Genomic DNA, 21,051 nt, shown 5'->3' with positions numbered 1-21,051 from the left:
TCTGAAAATACAATATGAAAATTAACTGCACAATTACTAGAAATGTGTATGTTGGATATTATACAATTTGCATACATACAAAATTTGTGGAAAAATGCAAAACATTTTTTCAAGATTCCAACTCTAAATTTGAACCAATTCTGTAGAATGGCCCATAGTAGGTATAAAACAATATGTAGTGTAGTGTATGTAGTATGTCCAATTCACAGAACTCCTAAAAGAGTAGGCAAAAAGTTCTGAAGATTCTGAAGTGTGTACGTGATGAACATTTTACGATCCCATGAGGCCACGGGAGAGGATTTGTGAACGCCAGTGATGCAACTGACACCGGTAGGTCACATGATAATGACAACATGGTGAATGTAGTACATCCAGATAACATTCATAGAACATACTGTTTTAGCAGTTGTGAAGTAATTACTTATTCAAAATAAGTACCTACTCAAGGAAGTATGCAATTTGGACGCAGCCAAAGACTTTAGTGGTCATATAAGAGTACTGTGACACTACTGACACACTGAAGTGTTATTTTAGTTTTATTAATATTTTGAATTAGCTTTTATTTTTATCTTTTGTTTTCATGTAAATTTTAGTTTAATTTTTTTATTTTTTCTGTGCTTTTGTCATTTTAAGTGATGGTATCTTACAAACATGATAAATAACATGGTACTGAATAAATCTCAAAGTATGCCACGACATTCCCTAGTGAAAAAAATATATACTAAAATGTATTTGAAAAATATTTATTTTGTGCTACATTTATAAGTATACTACAAATACATTTACATATTTATGTGCTAAATAAAAGCACTAAACTGGTATAATTAAAGTCTGCTAATTTGGAACAGCTAATTTTGTACTTTAAATGTATGGAAGTAGTGCTGAGGTCCAACTAAACATATACTGAAGTATATTTGATTGCGCTAAATTGCAACTATTGCACACTGTAAAAAAAAAAAAAAAAAAAAAAAATCAAAAGTTGAGACAACTTAAAAGTTTAAGGCAACAAACTTCAGCAGATTTTTGAGTTTTCTCAACTTCTTGTATTCAGTTTATACAACAAAAAGTTGAGAAAAGTCAATCTCCTACAAAAACAAGTTGAGAAAAAAATCTGTTTGTTGCCTTAAACTTTTAAGTATTCTCAACTTTTTTTTTTTTTTTTTTTACAGTGCAAGTATACTTTAGGTACACTTTAAATATCTTGCATTTAAAGACTGATGTTATACAGAGATCATGCAATCCTTATTAATAGTGATATTAAAACAATTTTCAGGCATAATATTAAGAAATATGCATTGTGCAATAAAGAAATACTCCAAATAAAGTTTACTTGTAACATTATCTGTGATATGTCAATAATATGTTAATGGATTTGAAGTATACTTAGTATGAAATGAATGTATTTTAAATAGATTTTGGTATAGTTTTTTTTCTACTAGGGTTACCATGGTATATGTTAAAAAAACAAATGTTTTAAGAGAAACAATACAAATTGCATTTCCAGCCAGGAATATACACATTAATTTATATGAAAAAAATATACATAGACATATCTCAGTAATTCATTGTCATATTTATTTCAAAGTGTGCTAGAATTGTCCACATTCACTGCATTTCAACAATAAAATGCTAAACCTTTCAGTCATTTATATCACTTAAAATGAATTTTAAACTTTTGTTAAGGTTTAGCGTAAAACATTTTATCTATCTACCTGTTTTACAGCCCTGTCCCTGTATTCCTAATGATATAATTACAAATAAAAACAGTTGGTAAACAGTTGGTCTCATATGTAGCTGATTTGAGGTAGGGCTGGTATGCTTTGTGGCACATCAAAAAGTTGATACCTGAGCCAGAAAAACTATTACAAAGAGTAAAAAGGCACTGGTGGAGAAAAAGTGCAGTGGAAACCTTTGAACATAGCAACACATCCCTTTGAATAAATAAACCAAGGCCAAAGATGTTCCTTGACTCAACTGAAATAGAAACAATAGACAGAACAACAGTAGACCGGGAATAAAAAATAAAGAAATCAAAATAAAAAGCTACAGTGTCTTTTGCAGTGGCTGTTTCTGTTTAAGTCTTTAAGGCTACATGAAACATGATTGGTCTGTATGAGCCGTGATTGGTCCACTTGATTGCACCACTTAGATATTATATTGCTTTTGATACGAGTTTCCACATTTGTGGGAATTAAGAATCTGGCACGTGACTTTCACTTTTATCTTAGCGAGTTCTTCTCCAGTAAACAGCAGCTACAATGAACGCCACCGCAGCGATGCAAGACACGGTGCGCCACCTCGACACGCTGCGGAAAATGCCCTCCTGCAACATAGGGCAGAGAAAGCATTAGATACACACTGCATATGAACACAAGACCTTTAAATGATTAGTTCACTTTAAAATGAAAATTAGCCCAAGCTTTACTCACCCTCAAGCCATCCTAGGTGTATATGACTTTCTTCTTTCTGATGAACACAATCTGAGTTATATAAATAAATATCCTGACGCATCCAAGCTTTATAATGGCAGTGAGCGGGATCAACGAGTATGAGCTGAAGAAACTGCATCCATCCATCATAAATGTATTTCACACTGGCTCCGAGGGGATAATAAAGGCCTTCTGAAGCCAAGCGATGCATTTGTGTAAGAAAAATATCCATATTTAACAAGTTATAAAGTAAAATATCTAGCTTATAAGATCGTCTTCCGTATTCAACGTACGAAGAAAGTGTAACGCATCTCGCAGTTCAGATCGTTTACACTATGTCCTACACCTTCCATATTCAACTTACGAAAAACGTACGCTTTTTTCGTAAGTTGAATATGGAAGCGGTATGGTGGAAGCTAGATATTTTACTTTATAACTTGTTAAATATGGATATTTTTCTTACACAAATGCATTGCTTCACTTCAGAAGGCCTTTATTATCCCCCCGGAGCTGTGTGGATTATGTTTATGATGGATGGATGTGGATGGAGGCACTTTCTTCAGCTCATACTCGTTGATCCTGCTCACTGCCATTATAAAGCTTAGATGCGTCAGGATATTTATTAATATGACTCTGATTGTGTTCATCAGAAAGAAGAAAGTCATATACACCTCGGATGGCTTGAGGGTGAGTAAAGCTTGGGCTAATTTTCATTTTAAAGTGAACTAATCCTTTTAATGACATCCATCAAAAATGAATTTTTTGCATGGATATCAAAGTGCTAATGAGATCAGAGAGTGACATGTGATGGAACGATTTTCAGTGAATAATGACTTATTAAGGGATGGGAATTGTAAGGAATTTAAAGGTGAAGTATGTAGTTTCTGTGACACTAGTGGCACTTAGCAGAATTACAAAAATACGACATATTATGCAAACGCCACTTTTGCGCCTCCCTCAACTCAAACATCACAAACACAGCTCTTACGGGTGCTTGTGAAAGCATGTCTCAACAGGTAAAAGTGTGCTACTTTCAATAAAAGGTCCAACATATTAGGATTAGGGCTGGAACGCCACTTCGATATAATCCATTAATCTGATTATGCAAATTAGCCGATTAGCATGGAGTGCGTCGATTCGTCGTGCTGTTTACATTCTCCCGGGAATGATAAAAATCAGCCGTTATTTTTCAAGCAGAGACCGAATAAAATGGTGCTCTGCACGCTCTGTAAAACTAAAATGGCATGCAGCAGCACTTCTATCCAGGAGCATCTGAAAAAGAAACATCCCGGGGCTCTCCTAACTCAAAACGACAAGACAGCAGTGCAAGTATTTGGATTATTATAGTGAAGTTTTACACAGCACTAGAATACAGTTGTCAGTCTCATATTTTGTGCTTAATACGGCTGAGTTCATACAGCATTCTGGTTTTATGAGCTGCCGTGGGTGCAAGGCGCACAGCTCAAACGTATTCTCTGCAACCGGTCACAAAGCATTTAACTTTGTTGTTGGTTATTTAAAATATTTAATGGATGAACTCACGCCTCGATTGGACTCATTTATTTAATTATGTGCTGTCAATTGTGGTGAAACTTCACAGTTTTATGGACACCGCCATGTTTGATACCGTCGCTTTGGTTGAAGCAACCGTTTAGCAACCAGTTAGTTAGAATGTTGTTGTGACATCAGAACATATTCAAGCAGCTATGAATTGTTATTTTTCGATAAATCGAAATGTCTAATCGCTAGACTAAACGACTGAGCAAATAATCGTTCACTCCAGCCCTAATTAGGAATACTTTTAGCTGTGTTGCTATGTGTCATGAGCAAGCGTGCCACACAAGTCCTAAAAAGTGAAGCCAAAGCGCCTTGATCGCCCCCAGGTGGTTGGTCCCAGTATAGGTCATAAACCCCACCATCTCCATGTAATTTAATGGGACGTGAGACAAATTAAACAATTAAATTACACTCCAAATAATTTTTTTCCAAAGATGGTTTCTGTCAATTTAGGTCATTTTTATCATGCTGATTCAAGATCAAGTGTTCATTTTTTAAAATAAGTTTGGTTTTAGTTAGTTATTTGATGCTATAAAAACGGGGGTGGTACGTCATGATTGACAGCTTCTCTGAGCGAAAAAGTCACTGAGGCACCAACTGACTTTTTTCTGGATTTTCAGGATGAGATTGGAGCTTTGATTTCTACATTTCCATAACTGTTTATTTTACACCATACACGTTGGGATATTGGTGGCTTCACTTTTCTACGATGAAAGAGAGTGGAGGTGCTTCGTCCATATTTTTTTACGGTCTATGGTCATGAGTAAGCAACTGAGTAGAAGAACATTGTCTAGAACGAATGTGAGAGTCTCGCTTATAATAAATCCATTCAAAGTATCTGCACCGGCGTATTTTTAACATTACACGCCACAACTGTTTGAGTCTGTCAACACTGGAGACAAAGTAAACATTATAAACTGGAACATTTGTCTTTCTGAATGGGTGCATGATGGTATTGTGTCCATTATAGTGTGTGGCATCGCAATGCACCGTCCGCTTTGACGCGTTCATGACCTGTTCAGTCTTTGATGGTCTAAAGGCAGCAAATTTTGGCTTGCATTCCTGTAACCAAAACTGAATGTCTTGTCCCATGTAACACGTCAAACACCCTCTGGCTCCGCCTGGCTACAGTAGCCACGCCCCAAACTCTCGCTATTGGTTAAGACTGAAAAGTGATTGACAGATCTGTGCGGTTTTGATGGTACCTGGGAGACTCAATTTTTACACTTTTGGGGGAGAAAAACCCACGAATGGCATACTCATAGTAGTCAATGAACAATAAACTTGGTTAAGATAATGTATTTTAACATACTTCACCTTTAACTATTCTGTTACACTAACCTTTTAGTAACAATTATTTTTTGTCCATGCAGTCCATTCTATCTCTTTCATTCCATTTAAATACATGTACACATTTCAATCTATATATTTTAGCGTGTCACAATCAGCGCAGTTTTTGAATCGTGCACAGATTTAAAAGAAAACCTGTGATCAAATAATTTGTCATGTGGTGATATTGAGGATTATAAAATCTATAAGGCTTGGTTCAATTTATAGCAATTTGGTGTAGTGACAAGCCTAATTAATATTTGGTAATGTGTATCACTGCCAGGGGTAAATTCCCTAGTGTGCAAGCCAAAAGCAATTGTGGCAAAAAAAAAAAAAAAACCTTGGGAGAAACCAGGGGGCCAGTTCTCCATTGGCTATACAGTAAAAAAAATAATGTCAGTTATTAAATAGACATGTTACTACACTGATTGAATTGTAAGATTGGTGGCACATTCCCCTGCGGTCTCTAAAATACTATAAACAGCAGGTGCCTGATCCTCCTCAAATCCCCGAAAATGAGGGTCAAGCATACAAGCGTCACATCTCCTCCCTCCCTGGGTTTGCATTCTTCAGACTCATGCTGCTTAGTGCACTGTAAATACTGTCACATGTTCAGTATATGGCAGTTCTCAGGGCCACAGTATGCTCCATGACGCCCGAGTGTTTGAAGTCTAAACCCAGCACCCCACATTCTGCTGCCTTTATGATCATATGTGTGCTATTAAACTTGAGTGGCCCCGGGAAATGCAGCCAGCCCAGTGGAGGCTCTGCAGCGCACATGCAAACCGCATCTTACTGATGTATGATAACATCAAGAGATGAGATGCAAAATTAGACATTCTTGATATATATTTTCCAGATAAAGAGGTGTAAGAATCAGATCACTGCTACCTAGCCGCATGCCATTCTGGGTCAGTGGGTTTGTGTGTCTGGGTATTCCTAGACAGGATGTGTCTGGGTTTGTGCTCATGTACTTCCTGGCTCGAGTGGGTGCGTGTCTCTGTGTGTGGTGGCCCATGTCTGGCTCAACCTGTGTGGCTCCACATGGGTGGCCAGACAACACACACAAAAACAGCAACTTACCCATCCTCCTTGCTGTCTGATCCAGGCAGAAATGTTTTCCTTGATAAACTGTAAAACCCAGCTAATGATCCTCTTGATAATTTCAAAGTGGTTCTGAGTCAGAGCCTAGAGGAATGAAAAGTAATCATGTTTTATACATCTGTATTATCCAAAAAAATACGCATCCTTAAAGGGTTAGTTCGCCAAAAAATGTAAATTCTGTCATCAATTACTCACTCTCATGTCGTTCCACACCCATACGACTTTTGTTCATTTTTGAAACACAAAGATATTTTTAAGGAAATCTGAAAGATTTCTGTCCCTCCATTGAAAGTCTATTCACTCAAAATGCTGACGATAGAAAAATAAACCCATATGACTCAAGCGGTCTAATCCAAGTCTTCTGAAGAGACACGATCACTTTATATGATTGAGGTAGGCAGAACGGGGCCGAGAGCCGTGAGAGCGTAGCGAGGACGGTGGAACGAGTGTTAATGACCTTCTTCCCATATCAACATACCTCATAACATTGGTAAAGTTCAACACTGGTCCTCTCTCGTCCTTCACTGTCGTCGCTCCTCTTTTTATCCTTCCAAACTCCTCTGTGAGAAATTTGAGACCGGTACGCCGTGCAGGCAGTGCTTATTAACATTCGCACCATCGGCCTCACACTGCTCTTACGGTTCTCGGCCCTGACCTGCCCGCCACAATGATGAACAGATTTAATTATCTTCTATTATTTATATAAAAGATAATTTTATTATATAAACACTGATCAACGAACATACATAGAGCACTCAAATATGGTAAACGGAAGCTCAAAATGCTTGAAAACAAAATGCTTGAAAATGCGCGAAAACAAACCTCATTGGTTCTTGGGGAACTTCAAATTTGCTGCCGTGACGCGCGAGAATGAACCTCATTGGTTCTTGGGAAACTTCAAATTTGCTGCCGTGACGTGCGAGAATGAACCTCATTGGTTCTTGGGGAACTGCAAATTTACTGCCATGACGTGCGAGAATGAACCTCATTGGTTCTTGGGGAACTGCAAATTTGCTGCCATGACGTGCGAGAATGAACCTCATTGGTTCTTGGGGAACTGCAAATTTGCTGCCATGACGTGTGAGAATGAACCTCATTGGTTCTTGGGGAACTGCAAATTTGCTGCCGTGACGCGCGAGAATGAACCTCATTGGTTCTTGGGGAACTTCAAATTTGCTGCCGTGACGCGCGAGAATGAACCTCATTGGTTCTTGGGAAACTTCAAATTTGCTGCCGTGACGTGCGAGAATGAACCTCATTGGTTCTTGGGGAACTGCAAATTTACTGCCATGACGTGCGAGAATTAACCTCATTGGTTCTTGGGGAACTGCAAATTTGCTGCCATGACGTGCGAGAATGAACCTCATTGGTTCTTGGGGAACTGCAAATTTGCTGCCATGACGTGCGAGAATGAACCTCATTGGTTCTTGGGGAACTGCAAATTTGCTGCCGTGACGCGCGAGAATGAACCTCATTGGTTCTTGGGGAACTGCAAATTTGCTGCCGTGACATGCGAGAATGAACCTCATTGGTTCTTGGGGAACTGCAAATTTGCTGCCGTGACGCGCGAGAATGAACCTCATTGGTTTTTGGGGAACTTCAAATTTGCTGCCGTGACGTGTGAGAATGAACCTCATTGGTTCTTGGGGAACTGCAAATTTGCTGCCGTCAAAAAAAAATCCAGTTGAGCTTCTGTTTACCCTATTTAAGGGCTCTGTATACATCCACTGATCAATGTTTATATGTGAATAAAAGCCTAAATGAAATCTGTTCATATAAAGTGATCGTGTCTCTTTAGAAGGCTTTGGATTAAATAGTTCAAATCAAATAGATTTATTTTACGATCTCTTTATGAACATTTTGAACTCACAGAGTTTTGGGTGAAGAAACTTTCAATGGAGGGACAGAAATCTCTCAGATTCAATAAAAATATCTTCATTTGTGTTTCGAAGATGAACGATAACTTATGGGTTCGGAACATCTTATGGGTTTCATTTTTGGGTGAACTAACCCTTTAATAAATCTTTGCAGTGATGGAGGTTTTTTATTTTAATTTCCTTATCTTAATTAATAATGCAATGCCACTGACACATTGATTGAAGAATTCACATTATCATTTAAAATGACTGAAAGTTTAATCATTGATTTAAGCATGAGTACTACAATGCTGTTTTGAAATAAAAGGCGAAATGACAGTTTTACCTGGTAAATGAGCCTATACGCGAGGTGAAACAGAGCCACCACGCGTCCCCAGTTGATGCCATCCTCAAAGATGCTCCTGGCCACCGTCATGAAGACGTCCTGAGCACAGTTTGCTTGAACAGTGCTGATGAGACTGTGAGAGGGAGAAAAAAAGTGTACTGTATGTTATGGGGTTCCCAAACTCTACAACCACAAATTTTTGAATAAAATAGCATCTGTATGGACAAGTACCTGTTTTTTCAATGTAAATGGTGGAACAAAGAGAATGATCTCTTTTAAGAGAAAAATTACTAATAATATTATAGGTAGTCATTATAATTGAATTAGACAAGTGGTTCTCAACCAGGGGTTCGGGGCCCACAGGACGACTTAAAATGATCAAAATTATAGTCATTTTAAAATAATCAAAATAAAAAAAAAAAAGGCATAAACTAAGTATTTTTTAAGGGATAGTTCACCCTAAAATGAAAATTAAGTCATCATTTATTCACCCTGGTGTTGTTCTAATGCCGTATGCCCTTGTTTCTTTTATGGACCACAAGAGAAGAATTTTTTAAAAATGTCCTGCTCGTGCTCATTCATATAATAGCAGTGAATAGGGACTAGCATCAAGCTTTTTAAAAAATAAACAAAAGTATCACAGAATGATCCCATGGGACATGTGTTATCCATCTTATTCCTGACGAGCTTACTGCGTTTTGAATCATGGGTGGCACTTCCGGTTTGGGGAACTTCCATTCAAAAAGACTGAAACAAATTATTTCAAATCATAAGGTTGCCCAACAAATAAAGCTTATCTGTCAGTTTGACTGAATGAGCTGTCCATGTTCCTTCATGTTTTATTTTCAGACGTCAGGAGAATAACTTAACGCTTGGTATTTTAACGTAACATGTTATAACAAGAATATCTATGACAAGGGCTCTTTTCAGTCGCAGTATTCTTTTCCTCATGATCATTTTCTTTTTTCCCTTTGCATTCCGCTGTAATAGTATGAAAAAAGACAACATATACTGCACATTTGTGGTCTGTTCTCCTGATTTATGCTATATCCCATTAAAAAAAATTCACTGGAAAGCACAAAGAATCTCGTTTTTCTCCTCCATCACGCAATGCTGAAGTTAATGAACATTTTTGATTAAGGCAACGTATGTTACATAATACAGATATATATTACTAAAGTGATATTTAACCCATCCGTTATTGCTGTGGAAAGAATCGCACTTTTGGGTTATTCATGGTCTGTTGAAAGTACCTTGTTGATCCTTTTAAACTTTTAAATGTCCTTTTAATGTTTGATGGTTGAAGGATAAGTAAAATAACGTCTCCTCATTGTACCCAGTTGATTTCACTTTTTTAACTTTAGTTAGTGTGTAATGTTGCTGTCTGAGCATAAACAACATCTGCAAAGTTACGATGCTCAAAGTTCAATGCAAAGGGAGATATTTTCTTTGACAGAAATCACTTTTTAAAGGACTACAACAAATGGCTGGTAGGGACTATAACAAGCTTTTTCCCAGGTTAGTGACATCACAAACCCTAAAATTTACATAAACACCGCCCTCGGGAACACGCAACCAAGGGGGCGAGGCCATGTTGGGCTGCTTTAGAGAAGAGGAAGAGTTGTTGTAGTAGAGTGTTGTTGCCATGCCGTCATTTTACACCGGACTGCTTCACAAACGAGGGTCAATTCAACGCTGGATTTGTACAAAAGATTAACATGACGGCACATGCTAGTCGATGAGTTGAATCAACTCCACAGCAACTACATAAATTTATCCATTAGCCATTCTAAAAGTTGTAACTTCTTCCTGAGTCTCTCCATCAGTGTCCGACTCCGGTTTGAACAATTTAAGGCTGAACACTGTTACTGACAATCCTCATTTTTGCTGCGTGAGATTCTCCAGCTTTGTTGTTGTTGAGCAACCGAAGCACAAGCTCTTAAAGCTCCACCCTCCTCCCTGGAAAGCGTCCAGCTGCAGCAGTTCATTTGCATTTAAAGGGACAGCATGTTTTTGCTCACACCCAAATAGGGTCAAATTTGACAAGCTATAATAAAAGTTCTGTGGAGTATTTTGAGCTGAAACTTCACAGACACATTCTGGGGACACCAGAGACTTATATTACATCTTGTAAAAGGGGCATTATAGGTCCCCTTTAATGGAAGCTACACCCATAATTCACGCAAAGCATCATGGAGTGTAGGAATAAAGTGGATATATAGCAAGTGTTCTGAAGGTATACGATATGAAGTTATCGTGTTCACATTGATGCATGAGAATGAACAACTGTCAACTGTAATTCTGACTCATCAGACAAACGGAGTTCCGGTTGGGAGACATTTAACTCAGTAAAGAAAGTACACGGATACTTTTTTGGGATTTCTAGACATTGTATTTCATGTCGCGATTTTGTTAATCTTGATTTCTTACAACTTGTGTGCTTTTCTGGGCGAGATGGAGTGAGCTGCGGTGCTAAAAGAGAGTCTTACGAATGCGCACGTCATGTAGCCGTGCACTGAAGACCAATGCCAAGGTCAGAATTTTCGTTAAATTTCATTTTTTTTTTTTTATTATGCTTTTGTGGTCCATAAAAGAAAGAAGGCGCTATTGGAACAACACCAGTGTGAGTAATTTATGACTTCATTTTCATTTTAGTGTGAACTATCACTTTAAAAGAAATATCAACAGCTGTTGTTTTAGTAAAGAACAAAGTTCTTGAAAACTCTGGAATCAAAAATATATCTGTGTTTAATTCCATATACTGAAACAAGTTTCTAAAAAATAAGCTTTAAAAAAAAAAAAAAACGCTTTGTCATAATTACAGGTCGGAAGATAAACCGCATAATAAATGTCTGTTGCAATGTTCAATGACAATAAAGATCATTTGGTTATATTAGCCAGGACTGGAATTAAGAACCACTGTTATAGCTTATATTACAGGCTTTTGGATATTTTGCTGGAAAAGAGGGGGCTTTCAAGTCAAAAAGTTTGAGAACCACTGGATTAGACACTGAAGTTGTGTTCTTGTCTCCCATCACAAAACCCTTATATTCACAAAAAAGGCAAATGAGCTGAAACAAAATTAAAAACATACTGTTGAAGTTCAGCATTCTTGTTAAGGTCATCGGCTATCTTCAAAAGTTGACCTACAACCTCTTTGATTTGAGGATCATCTCCATCCTGAGGACTTCCTCCCAGATCTACATGGCTCACATGCATGGATGGATCCTCTACAGTAACTCGTTCGATAATATACCTTCGTGTAAGAGAGATGCATTCATTCACACAAATTCATGAGTATAAAACATATACAGCAGATGGCCTATATAAAATCGAGGATTACATGAGTTTACCCTCTTAGCAGAACAGCACCCTGCTCAAGGATTACATCATCCATGACATCTGCAAATAAGGGGAAAAATATTAAATTGAGTTCATGTGAGTTAACACTGGAGCATTTTAAATAGGAAACAAGGTCAAAGTACAGGAAGCAATCTTTGTATACCTGGGCGTGATAATGGGGTGAGAGGGTATTATAAATGTGGTAAACACTGACCTCCCAACTTCCTGTTTTGATACTGGCTGGTTTATGTGACAGGTCATGCCACAGGTTTCTGAGAAGATTTGTGGTGTAGCCAAAGTACCGAAATATTTATTCTCATTTCTGTTTTCCTGTCTTCTAGTCAACTCCTTGGTTAAAGTTTGGTTTAATCTCATCTCAAATAGCTTTAAAGTAAACATTTTCATTTCAAAGAATAGCCTTGTTTTAAGGGCATACTGGCCCTTTTTCTTGATGTCATTAGTGTATGAATGTGAATTTGTTGTAGTGGGTATTTTGTTTGCAAAGGAATTGAACGATTAGTAGTTTAAAATAGGGGTTTTCAATCTTAGATGCCACAGACCCCAAAATATGACCAGTCTTCCACCAATTTACTATAGTACTGCACTATAGATTCAACTACAGTATATTACTGTATTGTTAGATGTATTTTTATAGTTTCATGTCTAAAGACCCATTATAAATCCAATCGTTCAGGTCCTTGATTCTGATTGGTTGAGCCGCGTTCGAAGCTGTTGTAAATTACTCTACAAACATACACCTGTGACCTCCTTACATTAGTACTGCTGCGCCACTGCAGTTCCATGTATTGAGTATTTTAGCAAAAGTAATTGTTTAATATTTATATAATGAAGTATGAGTGACCCCTGCTGGCGTTATGTTGCATCATTCACCTTTAATGTTGAGACTACGCCCTGGTCTAAAAACATTCAAGCATGCGTTCTATAGCATTCGAGAATAGCATTCGAGTATGAGATGTGAAGGAGCATTTGATTGGTTGGACCAAGTGAAGGAATGCCACCTTTTCATGAATATTTGATAAGATCTGCTTTGTGGGTAGAATGCTTATGATGCCTCAACAGTCTTTCTAGAATTTCTTAGGCCCTGTTTACACCTTTTGGTCGATCGGATCACAAGTAGATGACGTTAAATACAGGTCTAAACGGGGTCTAAAACGTTTTGAACTAGTTCACTTTCAACCACTTCCAGAGGTAGTCGAAAACGCATTTGACCGGATTGCTTTCGTAGTGTAAACGCTCATGTGGTCGTTCGAACAGCCGCAAAAGACTACCTACTGTACTGATCTAATGCATAAACATTATGGGAAGCGCTCTGGCCAGACGGGATTTAAACTTTGTCTGCTGAAGACCCAAGTTTGGATTGAAGATGAAAAACGTACCAAGCACAATGTTCTCTCAACATTACTGATTTCTAACACGCGTTCGGAGTGGTCTTGCCGACCATGAATTCCAATGTGACGCTTCAGTTTTAACGGTGAAAGAGTGTGAGGCAAGATAAACATTTAATATTTGAGAACTGTTTTACAACAGAAATGTTAAACAACTGGCAGAAATATCCAGTGATGCAAAACACACGATTTTTAAATTGAAAATATAGGCTATCATTTACATAATTTATGTAATTCATAACTAATGCGACGAGACAAGAACATATCAGACCAGTGGTTCTCAACCTTTTTGACACCAAAAAGTCCACAACAACATTCAAAGGTGACATTTCCAGTCATTCATGATTTAATGGATAAGGATTACGGACGACTTTTTAAAAATACTTTTTATTCCGTTTCTACCAGATAAAATATTTTAAAGCTTAACATAGCTAGATATGTTTTTTAAATAAAGTGCCCAATAAAGTTTTTATTTTTAGGCTTTTTTTCTAGACAGTGGAAATCCTGTTGGTTTTTTTTTGTTTTTTTTTTTAATAGAAAAAAAAATTGTTTGGAGGTGGATTAAAATGAGAAATATCATGATTTTGAGTAGTTTTAGATTAGTTTAATGCTTGTTTTGTCTTGTATTTGTGTAAAGCATCTAAGTAATCTTGGATGTTTGCTGAGGCCCCAGGTTGAGAACCAAAAAATAAATAAAAGAACCATAAAAATATATATTTTTGTAAATAGTTAATTACTTAACAGTTCATTCTGATTCTTTTACTATTGGTAGTAGACCAGGGGTTCCCAAATACATTCCCGGAGCCTCCCCAGCACTGCACATTTTTGCATGTCTCCTTTGTCTGACACACTCATTTCAGGTCTTGGAGTCTCTCGACTAATAAGCGGATGACCTGAATCAGGTGTGTTAGGAGACTTGGAAAACACGCAGTGTTGGGGAGGCTCCAGGAATGTGTTATAGGCAGGAATGTGTATACACAACCCCCAAAGATTGATTCAAAACACAAAATGAGATTGCTTGTTTGTCGCCATCTACATGCTTAATGGTGTAAAAAAAAAAAAAAAAAAAAAAAAAGGAGAGTCACTGAACAAATTCAAAAGTAAGTAGACTGAAAACATTCGAGTCACCGCTATTTTTGACAGGCCAGAAAAACCCCAACACGCCCCGACATACGTCAGACAATTCAGTATGACATCAGAGGAAGGTCCATAAAACAAATTGTTTTATATTTTGATATACAAGCGATAATTGTCTGTTTGCTGCTCATAATCTCACTGGTAATAAAAATAAAATAAAAAAAGAAGTTCCATAATAATTGAAACGAAACGTTAGACGAGGATTATAACGCTAAACACGAAATACAATAAACCCATTTAACTGAAAATCTCCAATATATAATCAACGTAATATTCGTTCAGTTTAGTATGATGATTTTCATATGAAAGGAGAGTCTTAAGTCACTGTCGAAGGGCAATGTGACGTCACGTCGAGCGCAAAGACTGGAAATGGTTGGCTAGTTCACAGAAGTCACTCTAATTCGTTTAAAAGTTGTACCTCATCTTACCTTCACCACCTGTTGCCCCCTTCAACTCGTTTTCGTCTGTCCTCTCTCCATTGTTGGCATCTGCCATGGTTTTATTCAGCGCAAACACCGCCCGGCTCAAGTGATAGCTTGCTAACTAGCCGGACCAGCCTAACAATATCTGAATCCGCTAAATTCACAGTTTCCAACAAAACACAACATAATCTAGTCACGTTATCGACGCTTGTGGTTATATGTCTTCTTCAGGAGCACCATTAGAATGATAAAACATGATATACAAGTTAAAAAGTAGTCGAGTGTTTTTAAGAAGAGTTCCACCAATCCATAAAGTCGCTTTAAAAAAAAAAAAAAGCTGAGGAAATAATGCGGAAATGGATGCGGCAGGCGCGAGCTGCGCTAACAAGAGCTGATTCGTTGTGCCAAAAATAAACCACAAACATTCATCTTCCCGTTGTATTAATTGTGCTACACACCAAGCTGGTAATTTGTCATTTTGTAAGTTGTATTTTCTCGGTTTAGAATATAGTACAGAACAAGCCCACAGAAAATAAAAAGGCCTAGTGTAATTTTATTAGAATTAGAATGATATGGAATGTCTTGTTGAAGCTTCAGTACACAGAATCAAAATCGAAATAAAGATAATAAAATTACAAAGATAAATTATAAGACAATATACACATAGCCTACAAGACAAATAACGTGCACACAATATACTACACAAAATTTGTATATGAAAAATATTCTATACAATTATGGAAGGGAATGTGAATAAGAGTAGGATATGTTAAAAATGTATAAATAGTGTGCTTTGTATTGCATTTTTTTATGCATAGGTTAACACAAGAAGTGAGTATTTATTTATATTTGGTTTGAGATTCATCTTTATAGGTAAATATTAGGCCTACATATAAATGCTGTATTATAATACTCTTCTAAATACCTCTTCTAAAACACAGCGATTGTTTTTAATATGCGATCTGCCATTAGTCTATAGACTGTAACGTATAGTGTTCACCACAAGATGTCGCTATCAGACTGGGAACCAGGGTTACGGCGAGCATTAGCACCAGTTTCCTAAAATATAGCATTTAGCAATCTGAGCAAGGGGATAGAGAAGACTGTTTTGGTTGATTACAAAAATATACACATGTAATGTTGCCAAATTGCATGTGTTTATTTGTAAGAGCCAGTTCCCACTTACATTACAAAAAGTGAGACAGTAGTCACCTTACTGTCATGACAATTTCTTCAAGACCAGCGCTCTCATATAATAAACTTCCAGCTCCTTTTTGAACAAAACCAACCCAGCCCACTAGACTAGATTCATTAGCAGATAGGCCGCAGAATTAGCCAATGCACTCAGCTTAAAGTAGAGGCCTGGATAGGTGTGTCTAACCGCTAGATTACCACACAAAAGAAAGACGATACTGCTGAAGGAAAAAAATCCACCCTTCCCACAACTTGTACATGCTGTTTTTCAGTGAGCATCACTTTGCCACATGCAATTATATATATCTCATGTTTTTTATTTGTAACATTTAATATGTCCTTATTCTAGTCTAGTTATATGGCAATCATGTAAAATATGGGTTTAGTGCAGACACTGTAGTGACCTGTAAATGTCAGATGTCTGCATCTACTTTTTTGACTCCCAAACTTGAAAGTGATTACACTGAAATACACCATGAAAATGTTCATAGTGCCCTCGAACAATTCACGGAAGATGGGCTGGCTCTGTCTGGTAGACAAAAGAGAATGAAAAGCGACTATATATGCTTATTTAAAATGCATTCGGTGTTATATCTCGTATATTATTTCCTAATATGTTTTATTGATATTGATTTTTATTTTATAGACTTATTACAGTGCAACATGAGACCTTTCACTGTTTTTATTACTCCAATTGTCCGTGTTCCAGGAAGACTGTCTGTACATTAAGCCCACTTATACTTCCGTTTTGATGCAAGTAGAGTACATGTCAAAACTGTATACTTTAGGCTTAGTGCTGGGGATATTTCAGACTCTTTCTGCAAATCACATTGTTGCGCTTTTTCATTGACATTCATTCAAACAATTCACTCAAAAACACTGATTCATTTAGGAACGAAACACGGGCGCTCGGAGAAACAGCAGATGATTGCACTCGATACACTCGCATCAAAGTTATTTTTCGCTCTTCATTTAGAGATAAAAAGAAGTTTGAAATATCTTTGCAGCGGTGTACTGTTAGTGAACATCCAGACACCACCCACACTCCTGTGAGCGATGTTTAGATGAATGTGTAAATATGTGCTGCGTGCTTTCGTCTCAATAACAAAATAAACACACAACAAAAATGAGGTGAGAAAACAGCAGTTAAAGGGTTAGTTCACCCAAAAATGAAAATTATCCCATAATTTACTCATCCTCAAGCCATCCTAAGTGTATATGACTATCTTCTTTCAGACGAACTTTATTTAAAAAATATCCTGGCTCTTCCAAGCTTTATAATGGTAGTCACATTTTGAAGCCAAAAAAAAAGTGCATCCATCCATCATAAAAGTACTCCATACGGCTCCAGGGGGTTAATAAAGGCCTTCTGAAGCAAAGCGATGGGTTTTTGTAAGAAAAATATTTATATTTAAAACTTTATTAAATATAATAACTAGCTACCAGCAGAATGCCGTGCCCATCGATTTGCGGCGGAAGAGTGACCTCTGACCCGTCGCATGACGTAATTACGAACGCTGAAGCACAGAGAATAGAGAAAAACAAAACACCGGCTCACAGTTGTAACCTGAATGAGAGGCAACACGGACGGGCAAGTAGAGAAAGAGATGATTTATTCAACAAAATAACATATTTAACAAAAATATTCAAACAGTCAGTAGTCAGTATGTGGTCGTCAGTAGTGAAAGCGCTCCATGGAAGAGGACTGTAAGCTCAAGGTCTGAATGGATGCTAACACAAATAAATATGATCAACAAAAAAAACAAACAATAGAAGTCAGCCGCCCGGTCAAGTGCAGTCACATCGTAATGCGTCCCAGGCAATCCACAGCGCTGTAATTCTTATAGCCCCAATAATGAGCCTCAGGTGAAAAAAACACCCCCCCACAAACGCCATACCTGCAAACCAAACACAACAAAAGAAAAAAACACAGGTCCAGCATTCACTGGGACCTAACAACTGGTCATGAATTAGAAGTCTAAAACGAGAATTTTTAAAGAGAAATGTCGGAGGATATCAATATTTGAGAAGAATAGCTTGAGTTTGTTGCACAGCCCTATTTGTTTAAACCGAGAGAGGCGTCTAAGCTTACGATACTCCTACATCCTGCGCAGGGTTGGGGAGTAACGAAATACATGTAACTTAGTTACGTATTTAAAATACAAAATTTGATTAACTGTATTTCATTACAGTTAAATTTTAAATGGGTGGTAATCAAATTACAGTTACATCCGAAAAGTATTTTAGATTACCAAAGTGATTACTTTGAATTTTAGTACCATTTATTTCATTTAAACATTAATATAAATTGTGACGGGCAATTAAACGTAAACAGCAATTGGTGATTCTCTGACTATGACACTGCAAAAGCATCCTAAGCTAGGCTACAGTTCTGCTCGTAAGTTTCATACCCCTTGCAGAATATACAACATTTTAATAATTTTAACAAAATAAGAGGGATCATAAAAATTGCACGTTATTTTTATTTAATACTGTCCTGAATAAGCTTATTTCACATAACAGATGTTTACATCAGTCCACAAGACAAAATGACTGAATTTATAAAAATTGCCCCACTCAAAAATTGACACATCCTTGAATCTTAACAGTCTGTCGTTACCTGAACGATCCATGACTGTTTTCATGTTTTGCGATAGTTATTTGTGAGTACCTTGCAATTGTAAATAAAAGGTAATTGTGACTTTTTATCTCACAATTCTGGCTTTTTTCCTCGCAATTTAGAGTTTCCATCTCACAATTCTGACTTTTTTTTCCTCAGAATTGCGAGATTTAAACTCACAATTGCATTTTATAAAGACAGAATTGGGAGATGTACTGTAAACTCACAATTGCAAGTTATAAAGTCAGAATTGCATGACAAAAACTTGAAATTCAGACTTTTTTTCTAGCAATTGCATGTTTATATCTCACAATTCTGGTATATTTCTTGCAATTCTGACTTTTTTCTGGAAAACTGAGACTTTATTCTGACTTTATAACTCACAATTGCAACTTTATATCACCAATTCTGAGAAAAAAGTCAGATAAAAACTCAATTACCTTGTTTTTGTGTTAGCCTACATATTAGTATTCAAAAGTATTTAGATTAAGTTACAAAATTCAGGTAATCTAACAAAATACGTTACAAATTACTTTTTAAAGCATGTATTTTGTAATCTGTAGTGAAATACATTTTAAAAGTAACCTACCCAGCCCTGATCCTGCGTCATACATCGCGTCAGGGGGTTACTCTTGTGGTGCAAGTCAACTTGAGCAATATGCGTACGGTTGTCTGCCGGAAGCTAGTTATTTGAATTTATAAAGTTTTAAATATGGATATTTTTCTTACAAAAACACATCGCTTCGCTTCAAAAGGCCTTTATTAACCCCCTGTAGCTGAATGGATATTTTTTTATAATGGATGGATGAATTTTTGGGGCTTCAAAATTTTTAAATATATCTCCGAATGTCAATGAACGTTAAAGAATGTGTTAAAAACTTTTATTGATAGCTCCCTGAAGTTCAACACACAGATAAATCATGTGGTAAAGTCAAGCTTTTTTCATCTGAGAAATCTGGCTGAGATGAAATCTTGTCTGACATTTAAGAGTCTCGAAATTGCAATTCATGCTCTCATATCATCAAGACTGGATTACTGTAATTCGTTATACATAGGAATTAGTCAAGCCTCTATCCTACGGCTGCAAAAGGTTCAAAATGCTGCTGCAAGATTATTAATGAATATTAAAAAACTTGAACACATCACTCTGTCCCTGGTCTTCCTACATTGGCTTCCTGTACAGTACAGGATTAATTTTAAGCTTCTTTTATTAGTATAGAAATCTCTGCACGGCCTTCTACTGTCTTATTTAACAGATTTGTTAATTGAGGGAAGAACACTGAGGTCAACAACTCAAAATTTACTTAAAATTCCAAGGACCAAGTTAAGCCGGAAAGGGGATTGTGCATTTGCAGCAGTAGCACGAAGACTCTGGAATAGCTTACCCATGTACGTGACTCCGTACACGTTTTTAAAATAAAACTTAAGACACACTTGTTTGCCATGGCGTATCCCTCTTGTTGAGAATTTTTTTTTTTTTTTTTTTTTTTTGTTATTATTGTTAATGTGTGTATTATTGTTGTTATTATTAATATTGTATTAATTTGTTTTTATACTGAGATGTTGTAAAGCACATTGGTCAACATGTGTTGTTTGAATAGTGCTATACAAATAAAGCTGACATTGACATTGTTTAAAGCAGCAGATTTACAGTTTTAAACATGAAAAAAAAAAAGGACCGGAGAAGATTTAAGGCGGAGCCTCAGAGACACACCTATTATATAATAGCTCAAAACTTTTCCAGAAATTTTTTTTTATCTTTCATTAGCTGGATAAAATCATTCTGAAAGTGATCCCAATGATATCGTTCCTCTATATTGTTATAGTTGTGGTGTGGACTGTGCTATACTTTTACATTTAAAACAATTTTTAGAACTATATCTTTATTGTTATCTTTATAGTTATTGTTCTTGGTTTGAACGGGCCTTTAGACACAATAAATCCCTTTGTGGAAGACTCTGAGCTTTGCTACTTTGCAAATCTTATCTGCACAAGCATCACATGACCCCTTTTAATTTCAGAAAGCAATTAACAAATGTCAGCCATTTTATTTTATTTTTTACATTTTTAAATTATTATTTATGGGCTGTGAAAAATAAATAAATCTATGATTCAAGATTTGAGCATGAAAAGAAAAGATTTATTGACTAAGAGGGCAGTAAGATCAATGATGCCCATTATTGGAGAATTTTTTTTTTTTCTGTGACCCTACTAAGAGAAAAACATCCTCCCCAGCACACACAGGATGTACAAGCTCTCCCTCCAAAAATTCCAAACTTAGCAGTCCCACGATGGCCAGTCCTCAGCAT

General features: G+C 36.7%; 1 protein-coding gene and 1 long non-coding RNA gene across 4 annotated transcripts; both read right to left on the bottom strand.

Annotated features, from left to right (window-relative positions):
* Window positions 1-1,554: 1,554 nt before the first annotated feature.
* On the bottom strand, window positions 1,555-15,318 carry zgc:153993 (uncharacterized protein LOC767645 homolog). Of its 2 annotated transcripts, XM_051901695.1 has the most exons (7): window positions 14,935-15,318; window positions 11,975-12,023; window positions 11,716-11,877; window positions 8,622-8,754; window positions 6,898-7,074; window positions 6,399-6,503; window positions 1,555-2,323 (listed from the first exon to the last, which is right to left on the bottom strand). In XM_051901695.1, the coding sequence occupies exons 1-7, from the start codon at window positions 14,999-15,001 to the stop codon at window positions 2,225-2,227; spliced, it is 792 nt and encodes a 263-aa protein (XP_051757655.1). In that variant the 5' UTR covers window positions 15,002-15,318; the 3' UTR covers window positions 1,555-2,224. The 2 variants fall into 2 exon arrangements, with proteins under 2 accessions (XP_051757655.1, XP_051757656.1); XM_051901696.1 differs by lacking the exon at window positions 6,898-7,074 and having other exon boundaries at window positions 14,935-15,307.
* LOC127516810 (uncharacterized) lies at window positions 7,083-8,615 on the bottom strand. 2 transcript variants are annotated; one of them, XR_007931092.1, is made up of 4 exons: window positions 7,944-8,615; window positions 7,728-7,889; window positions 7,404-7,673; window positions 7,083-7,349 (listed from the first exon to the last, which is right to left on the bottom strand). It is a non-coding gene; the product is annotated as an uncharacterized LOC127516810 (long non-coding RNA). The 2 variants fall into 2 exon arrangements; XR_007931091.1 differs by having other exon boundaries at window positions 7,083-7,457; window positions 7,512-7,673.
* Window positions 15,319-21,051: the final 5,733 nt, after the last annotated feature.

The sequence above is a fragment of the Ctenopharyngodon idella genome, chromosome 7 (genome assembly GCF_019924925.1).
Source record: "Ctenopharyngodon idella isolate HZGC_01 chromosome 7, HZGC01, whole genome shotgun sequence".
Taxonomy (NCBI): Eukaryota; Metazoa; Chordata; class Actinopteri; order Cypriniformes; family Xenocyprididae; genus Ctenopharyngodon; species Ctenopharyngodon idella.
Note: the sequence above shows the minus strand (reverse complement) of the source record. Positions and strands in the feature narration are given on the sequence as shown.